General features: G+C 35.1%; 1 protein-coding gene across 1 annotated transcript; it reads right to left on the minus strand.

Moving 5' to 3' along the window:
- Positions 1-12,057: 12,057 nt before the first annotated feature.
- LOC140957992 (homeobox-leucine zipper protein HOX19-like) lies at positions 12,058-13,815 on the minus strand. Its single transcript, XM_073415419.1, has 3 exons — positions 13,456-13,815; positions 12,650-12,729; positions 12,058-12,500 (listed from the first exon to the last, which is right to left on the minus strand). The coding sequence occupies exons 1-3, from the start codon at positions 13,813-13,815 to the stop codon at positions 12,164-12,166; spliced, it is 777 nt and encodes a 258-aa protein (XP_073271520.1). The 3' UTR covers positions 12,058-12,163.
- Between the last annotated feature and the right edge of the window lie 1,354 nt (positions 13,816-15,169).

The raw sequence follows: 15,169 nt of genomic DNA on the forward strand, positions 1-15,169 counted from the left end.
TATTTAATTTATGAAATTTCATTATTTTAATATTTATGTTTAATTGATCTACGTTAAAATGTTTTCTTGAGTTTTATGTTTCAGACGATTATTCGAGGCGGGATCGAGGAAAGGAGACCGGGATGATTTTTAGTGACTTTAATTGTGGTATTTTATTTTAAGTTAGGTTTGAGATATTTTAAATAATTTATGAATTTTTAATATTTTTAAAGCCTAATTTAAATATTAAGTCATTTTAGGATTTTTAAACTTTTAAAGTTTATCAATTAGGGGATTTTAGTAAATTTATTATGGGATTAGAATTTTATTAATTTGTTGATTTGTTAACATTTTTATTAGCATGATTTATTTATTTAAAAACACTTTATAATTACTAATTAAGTGGTTTATTACACACCACACACACATATTAAAATATTCAATTATTCCAACACCTTTTCACACACACTCATACACGTATACACACACCCCTTCATTATAAACAAAACACACATGTTTTATTATATTATTTGACTAAGGAGAGAAGAGAATTTCTCTTTAAACTCTCCTCCATCAACCTCTATATCATTTCTCTCCTCTCCAACTTCTTCTTCAGCAATCGTTCCTTTCCTCTGAAATTTCCAGCAATATTTTGTTGAGTTTATTTCAAGAAAATCGAGCCACCTTCGTCCCGGATCGTCTCTCGCTCCGTCTCCGCTTCAGTGTCGTCGTTTCGGTATTATTTAATCGTCAAAGGCACGTATAATCTCTCTTTTCTGTATCGATCATGTCATATTATGCGTGTGTTGTTATTTATGCTTAAAATCATGTGTATGATGTGTAGAAGTTTGAGCAAATACGTTGGAACAGCTTTTGAAACGATTTTTAGATCTACAATTTTCGTTTTTATTGTTCTGATAAAAACTGCGAAATTTCGGTTCATATTTTGAGAAAACTTTCAAGAACAAAAATGTAGAAATTTTTAATGCCTTCGATTTGATATAAAATTCGAGATTTTTGGATTAGAATTGAGTGAGTTATGGAGTTTTTCGTGGGACTGCTCAAACTGCAACTTTTACAAAAATTGTGTTCTTGAAGTTTTATGTTGCAGGCCTCGTTGGGGATCGACGGGTGATCGTTGCTGCATATAGGTATATTATTTATGATGTTGGGATGTATAATGAAGCTTCGTTTCTTGTCGTTAGGCGCTTGGGAGATTGAATGTCGTATAGAACCGTTTGTTGTCAAAAAGTCTCGTTCACGGGTTTGTTGGGTTGATTGTGATTTTGGTTGTTTTGGGACAATTGTTTAGGCTTGGGTCATTGAATTAGTAGCCTAAGATGAGCTCGTGGTGTTGATTCTTGGTCTGTGCAGTCGAGTCGAGGGAGTTAAGCATATCACATTCAGAATTTTCGTAAGTTTCATGCCACCGCAGGTACACGGACCCGGACACGGACCTCTCCACGGGGTCCGTGCCTTTGTTTCCTTCGAGTAGCCATTTTTGCGAGCCAACACAGACCCCTAACGGACCTAGGCACGGGGTCCGTGCCTCCTATTCCTTTTGAGTATTACTTGGCAGTACCTAGACGGACCTGTACATAGACCCGGGGTCGGGGTCCATGTACTCACGTATTTTAGGAAAATTTATTTATGATTTTGAGGTTTGATGTTATGGTTTAGTGCAAGGATTTATCAAAGTCGTGTTATTGGAAATTATAGAATATCCTAAGAAATTATTGAGCTTGAGAGTAAGCATGATATTTACGTCTAAGTTATGCAAGGTAATTATGAAATTTCGTGTAGTATGTTGCAGCAACGGCCCCAGTCAAAGTCCAACGAATCCCTCGACACCCAGTAAGTATGTATGACGTGCAAAGAAAATATTTTAAGTTTTTGAGGTATGCTAAATGTTTTGTGACCAAATTATGTTTAGGATTGGAAAGCGTTAAATTATGAACGGGGACCAACCAGCCCGTTAAATTATGAATGGGGATCTTATGTATGTGGCAGTGGATACGTTTCTGTCAGCCCAGTACTGTGGTTTGTCTGATCAGGCATTTATTATGTTATGGGTCACTTGCTTTGAAACATCCTTTACGAAAAATATTGAAGTTATGTATGTTCAAGTATGTTCAAGTATGCAAGTATGTTTATGAAAAGTTTAAGTTGATGGCACGTCTAATTATGTATGTATGTAAGTTCAAGTTTATGATGTAGGTTCAACTTTCAAGTATGTATTTTATATTTTGAAATTTTATGTTGTTTTATTATGTAGTACTTGCTATATACAGTTTATACGTGTTGAGTCTTTAGACTCACTAGACTTGATCGATGCAGGTGAGTATGTTGAAGAGGAGACAGGAGGTGGCAACCAAGGGGCAGGCTTGGACTGAGCGGAAGGCTAAACCCGAGGACCACTAAGTTTATGTTTTTATGAAAAGTTTAAAATACTCTGCTTTTATGTTTAATGTTAGACAATTGCAACAAGCATGTTGTTGAAAAATTTATTTGGTGATGTTGATTTCAAATATTAATATGATGAATGATGAGTGACGACCTTATAGATTTTATGTTTAAGAAAATCTTAAATTTTTCCGCAAATTTTGAAGTAGTAAAAAAAAAAATTAATAAAAATTTACGGTACGTTAAAGAAGTATTAGATTGTGTGTAATTGCTATAACACTGGCTTTGTCACAGAATCTAGGTGATTCAGAGGCTTGAACTCCATAGTCCTTAACTTGTTGTTGCATCCAAAGTAATTGAGAGCATCAACTTCCAGCAGCAAGATATTATGCTTCTGCAGTAGACGTGGCTATGGAAGTCTGCTTTTTACTGAACCAGGAGATCAACCTATCACCAAGAAATTGAAAAAAACCACTGGTTCTTTTTCTATCCAGTTTGCAACCTGCATAGTCAGCATCTGAATATCCAACAAGATTGAAAGAGGAATCCTTGGGATACCATAGGACGACATTTTGAGTACCTTTTAAATATTTCAAAATACGTTTAGCAGCAATAAAATGTGATTGCTTAGGGTTAGACTGAAATCTCGCATAAATACAAACAACAAACATAATATCAGGTCTACTGGCAGTAAGATATAACAATGAGCCAATAAGACCGCGATATTGAGTTACCTCTACTAAAATTCCACTTTCATCTATATCAAGTTTAGTAGATGAACTCATTGGAGTGGAAACACCAGAGCATGTTTTCATGCCACACTTTTTCAGTAGTTCCTTTGTGTACTTATCCTGATTTATGAAAATTCCTGTACCGAGTTGCTTAATCTGCAGTCCTAGGAAGAATGTCTCATGCTTATTTCGAATTGTTCCCGCATTATCTTAGCAAACTTTTCACACAGTTTTGGACTAGTTGACCCAAAGATAATATCATCAACATAAATATGTACTAATAGAATGTGCTTATTTTTAACAAATGTGAATAAAGTTTTGTCCACGGCGTCGATGGTAAAATCATGATTGACAAAAAATTGTGAAAGAGTGGCATACCAAGCCCCAGGTACCTGTTTCAAATCATACAAGGCTTTGTGTAATTTAAAGATATGATCAATAAAATTTGGGGGTTGTTTAACGTAAACTTCTTCTTGCAGTAAAGCATTTAGGAAGGAACTTTTTACATCCATCTGATAAACTTTGAAGTTCTTGAAAGCGTCAAAAGCTACGAATATTTTGATTGCTTCAAGCCTTGCTACTGGACATAGGTCTCATCATAATATATTCATTCTTCTTGTCTGAAACCTTGAGCCACCAGTCTTGCTTTATTTCTAACAACAATACCTTCTTCATTTAGCTTATTTCTAAATACCCTCCGAGTTCCAATAACTTCTTGATGAGATGGTCTAGGTACAAGAAACCACACTTCATTTATTTTAAATTGATTCAGCTCTTCTTGCATAGCTTCAATCCAACTGGGATCCAGAAGAGCTTCTTCAATCTTCTTCGGTTCATCCTGAGAAATAAAAGCAGCATGCATATATTCATTTATCATTTGCCTTCTGGTTCTTAATGGAGCAGCTGGATTTCCAATAACCAAATATGGATGGTGTGATTTTCTCCAAAAAAAAAAAGGTTTAGAAGGATTTCTTCCTGATTTGATGGATTTGGATCAAGCTCAGGTAAGACAGTAGTAGGTTCTGGAATGTCAGCTGCTGGTTCTGGTACATCCTGGGTCTGTACAACTGGTTCTACCATAGGAATGTCTGGTTCTGGATTTTGAGCATATTTGACACTTGGTTCTGCATCATCTTCACTATCCAGTTCCAGATGAATTCTATCTAATATGTTACTTAGATTTGAAATGTAAGAAATTCCAAGAGCACTGCTATCCTCATCAAAGACGACATGCATAGATTCTTCAACATTAAGAATTCTATTATTGAAAATTCTATATGCTCTGCTTACTGCTGAATATCCAAGAAAAAGTCCAACATCTGATTTTGAATCAAATGCTGATAAATAACTTTTACCATTATTATGCACATAACATCTACAACCAAACACATGAAAATATGATACGTTAGGCTTAGCATTGTTCTTGCAGCTTCTTTAAGAGTTCTGTTTCTCCTCTCAACTACTCCATTTTGTTGAGGCGTTCTGGCAGCTGAATATTAATGATGAATATCCTGTTCATCCAAATACAGCTCAAGAATTTTGTTAGTAAATTCAGTGCTCCGATCACTTCTGATTTTAATGACAAAAATTGATTTTTCATTTTGAATCTTTTTCAGAAGCTTGATTATGAGGCTACTGGTTTGATCTTTTCCAGCAAGAAAAATTACCCAAGTAAATCTAGAAAAGTCATCAACAACAACAAGAGTGTATTTCATTCTCCCTAAGCTCATGATAGGGATTGGACCAAACAAGTCCATATGCAATAATTCCAGACATCTTGATGTTGATTTACTACCTTTATTCTTAAAGCTAGATCTTACTTATTTGCCAAGTTGACATGCAAAACATACATGATTCTTAACAAAACTAATATCAGGTAAGCCATCAACTATATTCTGTTTCTTGAGATTATTGATTGACTTGAAGTTAAGATGATTCAATTTCTTGTGCCATAACCAATGTTTATCACTTAGGGAGGCAACTAAAACATGTGAGAACATTAACGTGATCTTTGTTCCATGATACTTTGTAAGTGTTGCCTTCTCTTTTTCCGGTTAAGACTATAGACTCATTAGCATCTTTAACTGTGCAGGTGTGCTTCTGAAAAGCTACTGAGTATTCATTATCGCATAGTTGACTGATACTAATTAAATTGTAGCAGAGATTATCAGCCAAGAGCACATCATTTATAGTGATATTACCATGAATAATCTTACTCTTATCCACGATTTTACCTTTTGAGTTGTCCCCAAAGGTTATCTTTGGTCCATTACAAATCATTATTTTTGAAAGTAGACTCTTTTGTCCAGTCATATGTCTGGAACACCCACTGTCTAGATACCATGTAGAGCTGCTTATGTTGGCTTTCCTCTCTTGTTACTGCAAACACAAGTTTTAGTAACTGGTACCCAATCTAATTGGGTCCAAGCCTTATCAGTCCTTTAGGAACCCATATTTGTACAATTCTAGATGATCTTGTACTTCGGGTATCTCTAGAGGTGCGTGCAACAGAAGGTCTATTAATGTTATCTCTAACAGAATGCATTTTAGGATGTTGTTCTTCCCTTATGTTTTTATTGTCTGGTATGTATCTCTTCTGAACTGGTCTACAATTATAGTACTGGTAGTTTCTAACCTTCACAGAGGGTTATCCTCCTGAGTTGAATCCTCTACTGGATCCAGCACTCTGATGGAATCTTCTCTTAGGTTCACAATAACCCAGACCATAATGTTTACTTCTGTTCGTCTGATCTACAATCCTTTTAACTTGAACAGTTGGCACTTCTGGTTCATGTACCATACTGGATTTAACAAAGTGAATGTATTTCCCTTTGCACACATCAACTTTTGGCTTTGTACTTGTTTCAGAAGTGCTTTCATCATTACTGAATCCGAGACCACTCCTGTCTCCAGATTGTTTCTGTAATTCTTGCATATTTTCTAATGAAACAGAAGACTTATTCCATGCATTCACCAGTATCGATAGCTTCTGATTTTCAGACATCATCGTCTGGTAATCTGTATTTACTCTTTCATTCTCAGTTCTCAATTTACTTATCTTAACTTCTAGATCACTACAGTTGTTTCCTTGCAAGCAAGTGAACTTACTGATTTGATATTTCAAGTTTTGATTTTCAATTTTAGTATCTTCGAATGACTGAGAAAGTCTTGAGTACTCTTCTACCATATCATGTAATGCTTTAACTAAATCATTTCGTGTAAATTTATCAGAATCAAAATCAAATACCTCTCCAGATGTCGAGGCTGATTCAGTGTTCGCCATGAGACACTTCACTTCTTCTTCATCACTTTCGCTGGAATGGCTATCTGAGTCGGAAGACTCAGAGCTAGAATCCGCCCATTTTGATTTACTTTCTTCAGCAATCATTACTTTGCGGTCTCTTCTGGATTTCTTATCATTTCGCTTGAACCCCTTCTTCTTTTGATCATCCTTCTTAGGTTTCGGACAATCAGCAATAAAATGTCCAATTTTTCAACATTTGAGGCATGCCATATCACCAGATGGTGAATCGTTTTTGAAGTTTTGGTTTGGACTTTGGTATGCTCGGTGATTCTTCTTCATGAATCTTGAGAGTTTCTTCACGAATAGAGACATTGCATCATTGCTGATTTGTTCAGCAGTCTTGTCAGATGTAATTTCAATAGCAGCAGCAGGTGATACAGTTGAAACAACTGCAGTAGTAGCAGTAGCAGTAGCAGTAGCAGTAGCAGTAGCTGCAAGAGCCTTGGTAGGTGGATTCGACAAGGGCTCTTCTCCACTTCTCACTTCCAATTCAAACTCATAAGCTTTTAAATCTGCAAACAAGTCATGTAGCTCCAACTTGTTCATATCTTTTGAGACTCTCATAGCCATTGTCTTGACATCCCATTCCCTGGGTAAAGCTCTCATCACTTTGAGTGCCACTTCTCTATTGTCAAGTTCCTTTCCCAAAGCTGCTGGTTCATTTACTAAGCTGCTGGATCACTCATCAAATTCGCTTAGAGTTTCTCTAGCTTTCATCATAATATTTTCAAACTTTTTCATTGCTACAGACAGGTTTTTTTCCTTTGTCTGTTCATTTCCTTCACAAATTTGGATGAGTTTCTCCCAGATCTCTTTTGCTGTAGGACACATCTTGATTTTGCTGAAGGTATTCTTGTCAAGTGTTTTGTAAAGAATATCCTTAGCAACATTGTCTAGATTTGCTTTCTTCTTGTCCTCGCTTGTCCATTCACTTCTTTGCTTTTCAAGCATTTGTGGTGCACCTTTAGCAACAGCAATAGCTGTATTAGGTTTTAGAATCTTCAAGGGACCATTTGTGATGACAAACCACATATCATCGTCTTGGGCTGCAAGTTGGGCTTGCATCCTAATCTTCCAATCATCGAAATCCTCTTTTGAGAACATAGGAACCTTGCTGAAATGTGCCATTTCTGTTGTAGATTTTCAGAACAAGAACAGTCTGCTCTGATACCACTTGTTGGAGATCGACTTAAACTTTAGAGAGAGGGGGTGAATAAACTCGTTCTTTTCTCTGACGTTTTTGCAAATGTGCTGGAATCCATAAAATCGTTCTTTTCTTTGACGTTTTTGCAAAGGTGCTAGAATTGTAGAGCCTAAAATCAGTACAGGTAAATCTCATGCATCATTTAATGGTTACATTATTTATTCAAGTTTAAAATGATTTATAGCGATGCATGATCTATTTAAATTGCGTTATTTTAAATTAATTATGTTTATGTGATGCACGTTAAAATGTTTTTTCGAGTTCTATGTTTCAGACGATTATTTGATGCGGGATCGAGGAAAAGAGACCGGCCACGATTTTGGCGATTTTAAAATGTTGTATTTTATTTTAAGTTAAGAATTGGGGCATTTTAAATGATTTATTAAGTTGTTAGCATTTTTAAAGCCTAATTTATTTATTAGATGATTTTCATGATTTTAAACATTTAAAGATTTAGCACTTGTGTATTTTATTTTAAATTACAGAATTTTATTAGAGGTTAGTGGGAAGTTAATATTTTAATTACCTTGTTAATTATGTAATTAAGCAATTTTACTCGCCCTAATAATCAAAACACACGCGCACACACACACACCTCCTCACACACACTTACACGGTTACTCACACACACACACACAATTTTCATTTCACCTTCATTTCATTTTTGAGAACAAATTCTAGGGTTCATAGAAGAAAGAGCAGCCGCCCCTTTCCCCTTCATTTTCCAGCAAGTTTTCGTTGATTTTTGTTGCAAGAAAATCATTCCACGATCGTCCCGGATCAACCCTCGCACCGTTATCGCTTCGGTATCGTCGTTTCAGAATTTTTAAAGATCAAAAGTCCTGTATAATCTATTGTTTCTGCATGGATTTCGTCATATTATATGTTTTGTTGTTTATTATGCGTAAAAATCCATGTTTGATGTACAAAGTTTGAGCAGAAAATTCGTTGGATCGGTTTTGAAATAATTTTTGGATCTAAAACTCGAATTCTGCTGTCTTTTCGTGTGCTGTGAATTTTCGGTCACTTATCTTGAAAAACTTTCAACATATGAAACGTATACTTTTTGATACCTTCGATTCGACATAAAATTCGAAATATTTGGACAAGAAATGTGTGAGTTATGACCGTTTTTGTGGGACTGCTCAAACTGCATTTTTCTGAAAGTGTGTTCTTGATTTGTTCTTGAGTTTCTTGTGTTGCAGGCTTCGTTGGAGATCTCCGAGTGTTACTTGCTGTGTTTAAGAGTGTCCAATGGGGTGATCATGTAAATTTTGGGGTGTTGTCTCGGGTTGGTGAGGTTGTGCATGCATTAGAAGTCATAGGAACCTCTTGTGCAGAATTTTGGGTGGATTCGCGCAGAACCAGCGCCGCACTGCGGGCGCCGCAGCGCTGNTATTATTAATATTGATATTGATATTAATATTAATATTATTTCTAATAATAATAGATAATAATAAGTTTTTGTTTGAGAAAATATCCGAATCCGTCATCGTCTTGCCATATTAATATTTTTGAAACGGGGATAGGTGCGGGGATGGGAAGTTGATTCCCGAAGTTTCGGGTTTAGGAATTCCCCGAACCCGAAAAAGCGGAGATTGAAGCGGGTATGGGGGTAGGGATGGGAATGGAAAACCAGCCCCCGCCCCCGTCCCGGCCCATTGACATCCCTACTGCCAGTACGTGCTGCAGCGCCGCAGCGCTGCTGGTACACACCAGGCAGCGCCGCAGAGCTGCATGGCAGCGCCAGCCTAGCGCTGCAGCGCCTAGGCGCTGCTTCAGACGGATTTTAGGCTTCGAATTTAGGTGTTCTTGCTTCCTTTGGGTACTAGTAAGTCGTTACGACCTAGTATACTAAAAGTTAATTTAGATGTTATGAAGTTTGATTGGGAAACGTTGAACAATGTTTTACGCAAGGTCCGTGCCTTCCATTGTTTGGGGAAATTCATACTTTTTGACAAGTTTTGTTTTGGGGTTGAGTCGGGGCTTAACATGTTGTTTAGCACAGTCAAGTCCCGAGCATTTCCAATAGGTCATAAGTTAGTAAATCAATGGGTGACGCATTCGATAGGCGTGATTAATTTGTGGAAGTTAAGGTTCATGGTAGTGCGTTAGCATGTGCAGCAAGGACTCGAGCGAGATCCAACGAATCCCTCAACGCCAAGTAAGTATGTTCGGGTGCAAAAGAAAATATTTTTAAGTTTTTGAGGTATGCTAAATGTCTTGTGACCAAATTATGAATGAGTTTGGAAGTCGGTGAACGTGGCCGAGGACCTCTCCACCCCGATAAAGCATGACCGGGTTTAGATCAGGATTGGAAAGCGGTAAAGCATGACCAGGGACCAATCCACCCGTTAAAGCGTGAACGGGGATCTCATGTATGTGGTAGTGGACTTTCCCTGCCAGTCCAGTACTGTGGTTTAGTCTGATCAGGCACTTTTACGTATGGGTCACTTGCTTTGAAACGTATCTCTACGTAAAATTATGTTATGTATGATGCAAGCATGTTTATGAAAGGTTTTACGATGATGGCACGTCTACGTTATGTATATATGTCCAAAATTATGTATGCAATGTTCGAATTTCAAGTATGTACGCTCTATTTTAAAGATGCATGTGGTTTTATTACGTAGTACTTGTTATTTCTAGTTTATACATGTTGAGTCTTTAGACTCACTAGACTTGATCGATGCAGGTGATGAAGATGTTGAGGAGATGAGGGGTGGGGACCAGTGAGCCGACTTGGACTGCGTAGGAGGCTAAACCCGAGGACCGCCCATGTTTTAAGATTTTTATGTATGTTTCAAATACTCTATATTTTTAAGGGGTATTGTTTACGATGGTTATCGATTACTTTACCAAACTCTATTTATCATCTTTTGTCGCAAATATTTTGGAGGAACAATATATTTTTATCGAAATTTGAAGGATGATTACTCATTTAAGAAAATTTTTATTTTTCCGTAAATTTTAAAATAGTTTAAAGTACGGTACGTTACAAGAATCCTATTAGATATTATAGCTTATCTTGTTCGAATATATTTCCAGCAGATCACACTTACTTGTGCGGAAACGATCTGATGGTTTGCTGTGAAAACGATAAAACAGTAGGTAGTAGACAGTTGTTTGTTTCTGGAAGTTCGAAGATGAAATCTTCTACGTCTCCCCTTCTTCTGTTTCCAGAAAGTATCACTAAAAGATTTTGGTTTTTACAGTACAACTCTTGTACACACCCACTTCAGTAGGACTTACCCTTCGCCTACTGAAACTCTTAGTTTCACAATACAATACAATGAATACAACAAGGTTTTGGAAAAGACCCTTTTGTATATTACAGACTCTTTTCAATAAGATGTAATAAGGTGAATAGCTTGTGAAGAGATTTAAGAAACAGCAGTACAAGATGATCTCAGAAGATCGGATATTTGCTATAAAGAGTGTATTGCCTTTCTGTATGTTGAGTTTGAAGATAAAGAGTAGTTCTTGATTGCTCAAAATAATGTTGGACAGAGAATGTGTTGCTTGTTGAATAATGATAGGTGGGTTTCTATATTAGATTGATCCTTAAATATATAGAAACCTTGAATCCAACGTCTATAAACAAAACGGCTTCTTTGACTCTGAGTAAATTAACTTTATCACCGAAAAAAGGTCATGCAGAAAGCTTCAGAATAGTCAGTCTTTGTTTTATACCAAAACTAGTAAGGCGTGTTAAATGTCTGCATACAGTATTAAATAATGCAATTAATACTTCGTACTATGTAAGATAACGATAACATTTAAGACTTGTAACGCTCAAACGAAATACGTTAAGTTTTGCTTCTGCTTCTGTAAACCGTTAAGTTTAGCTACTCGATAAGTACTGCTTATGTTTTAGCGATACGAGTGTTTTTACTATTTATATTATCTTCTGTTTTTACTACCTACTGGTTTTGATTCTCATCACCACAATTAAATTAAGTCTAACAATACTAATATTACACTTTTGTTTTTTGTTTTTTTTAAAAAAAATTTAACACACTTTTATTTTTATTTTTTTATTTCAACAACTCAAATATCAATTTAATCCCTCCATAATTTATCAAATTTCACTTTAGTCCATCGATAATGATAAAAAAAGACTGTACACATGCATCGTGTGTGCAGAGTAACTAGTATTTTATTAAAGTTGAGGACATGATAGTAACCACCTAGGAATGACACTAACTTTTTCTTCCAACTTTACCCTTATATGATACTAATATTATACTTTTGTTTTTTGTTTTTGTTTTTTAAAATTTCAACACACACTTTTATTTTTATTTTTTTTATTCCAACAATTCAAATATCAATTTAGTTCCTCCATAATTTGTCAAATTTCACTTTAGTCTATCGATAATGATAAAAAAAGACTGTACACACACGCATCGCATGTACAGAGTAACTAGTATAAATTATGCGGTGAGAATAAACATATATATAATACATATTAAAATAAATCTAAATAAAAACAAAAAAGCAAGTTGTGTAAATGGCCGTTTAAGTGATTAACTTGCTTAATCTTCATTGATCACTTATGTAACCGGCGTCTACGGCCGCCGCTTCCTTCTTTCTTCCACCACTGTTGTCGCCGCCACTTTTCAAAATTTTATCGCACGTAGGGCAAGTTCTGTAAATGGCCGACTCTTTTGGCATTTGATGGAATAACTGCGGTAGTGACGGAGTTGTTGCTGCTACCGATGTGTGTATGACCGGCAGCGGTGGCGGAGGTATTTTTTCCATCTTCGCCGCTGAGCGAAATCCTAACAACTGATTATGCAAACGTCGATTTTCGTCGCTTAATCTCTCAAATTTCTTCTTTAAAAATTCGCAATCTCTCTCAATTTGTTTCAGTTTGGTTCTGCGTTCAAAAGATATCGTTAAAATATTATTTGTTTAATATTTCGAGATTTTATTAAAATCCCACGTTAAATTGAAGAAGATTAAAATAGATAAATTCTGCATTAACTATGTAACAGATATTCCCCAAAAAACAGAAGAAATCATTACCTTGCTCTTCGGTTTTGAAACCAAACTTCTACCTGCCTACATTTTAGGTTTAACTTCTCTGCAAGTGCTTGTTTCTGAGCCTGCCACCAAATATTATTTATAACTGCCCTTGTAATATATATATATATATATAATATAGGTTGGATAAAGTTCCTGAAAATTGTATATATAGATTTGGACAATCTTCCTCTTTTGAACTAACTTTTGTGGTTAAGTTAGGTTCAAGTCTTAATCTTGGAGTGAAGTTAGGTTCAAGTTCTAATTTTACATGATACCAGAACCCAAATTCACCGTCATGTGTCGGACTGTCCAAAGTTGGGTAACATTAATGTCTCCACGCTCCAGTTGTTCATTCCTAGGCGTGAGAGGGTGTGTTAAGATGTCCTACATAGGTTGGATAAAATTCTCGAGAGTTGTATATATGGACTTGGACAATCCCTTTGAGCTATTTTTTATGGTTGAGTTTTTAATAAAACAAAACATAACAAAACTCATTATCATAATTGATATATCAAGAAAATTAATCTTTTGGTGGAAATTCTGATTAACACAAACATAAACAAGGGCAAATCAACATAGGAGTTGATGCCCATGGTTTATGGCTCATATAACATAAAGATCTTCAAATTTTTCTGTAGTTTGACAAATTCTTCTCTAGCTCAAAAAAAAAAAATCACAGCAAACTGGTCTTAATTTCAAAATATCATTAAAAAAATTGAATAAACCCTCGATAACAAAATTTTAAAAATATTATGTGTTTATATATCACGAATAATTTAATAGACTAATTGAAAACATATAATTACCATAGTGAGAGTAGAATGTTGTCCGAAACTATCTTCAAGAAAGGTAATTTGATCTTTACTGAGCCTCAGTTTTTTTCTGCTACGATCATTGGAATAGTTCCTATCATGATCACCCTCCTTGCAACCACTTAAAATTCCATTCTTCCTCGTTTGTTTTCTATCTTCTTGCATGAATCCGATGCTACTCGAGCTCGAATACCCATCATGATCAAGATCACTTCCTTGGAGTGGGATTGAAAGATCAAGAAAAAACACCTTCTTATTTTTCTTTGAATTATCTATTTTAGGCTCGTATTTTGTTAAACGGAGTCCCAAATCGAGCCCGAGCTTCACATCCGAAAATGCATCGGTTTCATCCATGGAAAATGAAAAAATAATGTATAAGAGAGGGGATTTTTTCGATGAGAACCACCGGAGGATGGTATAAATATTAACCAGAGATCGATTTTATAGTGCTTTATTGTGATGCAGTTAAGGCTATAAGTAAAATTAAATTTTTAATTATGTATTTATTATGTAGAGAAATTATTAATGGCAAAGAAAAGAGGGCAATAATAATGGCATGCACGCGTTAGGATTACGACTCTAAGGAGGAAACCGAGTTGGTATGTATTAATTGGAGTCTGTCTTTGGTATTTTTGTCTACGTTGTAGTTGGTATTAGTATTCATGCATTACTATACACCTAAGGGCACTAGCTAGTAATATATATATAAAATGTTGAGTCCCATTCAATTAAAACTTCATATCTTATAAAAAATATATATGAGAAATCACATTTTGGTCTATAACTTGCATATTTTTCAGTTTTTATTGTTGTCAAACAATTTACGGTTTTAATTTACTAATTTGTATTTTTTTGCAATTTTAGTCATTTTTCACCGGAATGCTGATATGTTAATAACATCCAACGTCACATAAACAATTTTGGTGACATACCATCATTTTACGTTCCCTGTAATTATTTTCTGGTATTACGTAAGCTATATGATAAAAAATGAATAAAATTGAAAAAAAAATGTATTAGCAAATTAAGATAGTAAATTTATAGACAATATAACCAAAATAAAAAAAACATGCAAGTTAAAATACCAAAAATATATTTTTTCCTAAATGTTTGACAATTAAAGTTTTGTTGATTTACAAAATAATCTAAGGTTGACTGAGCTAAGGCTAATCGACTATTAAAAAGAAGCACAATCGAACTGAATTGTCGAAGAAAACTGATCTCGATTTCAAGACAACGTGTTTTAGACAAAATCAATCATATATTTTAAACATCATTAAATGCATAACATCCATTCAAGATTATTCTTAAAAAATGCAGAGTTACATTCTTCAGTCAATCTTATTAAATCAGATGAATATTCTTCGTATATAACAGCTTTTGGAACCGTAAGTGTTAGAATCCATGTGTACTACCTGTCCATACTATTTCTGGAAAGGATGAAGACACTTGACTGCAAGATTCTATTTTTCGGAATTGATAAATTTGATTCAAAAAGAGTTGTATAGATTTGAAAGTGATTTTCTTCTATAAAAGGCAAGTTTTTGAACTTATCAGACTCTACATTCTTACTTAAAACAAGCTATTTAATTACCGAGTCTGTGAAAGCCCTACTGATCAAGAACTCTCGAACTACAAACATAAAGTTTTATTCGATCATTGTGAGGATCTATTTGTACTAGACGTATCTGTTTCAAAACTACTTGAA

The sequence above is a fragment of the Primulina huaijiensis genome, chromosome 1 (assembly GCF_012295235.1).
Source record: "Primulina huaijiensis isolate GDHJ02 chromosome 1, ASM1229523v2, whole genome shotgun sequence".
NCBI lineage: Eukaryota > Viridiplantae > Streptophyta > Magnoliopsida > Lamiales > Gesneriaceae > Primulina > Primulina huaijiensis.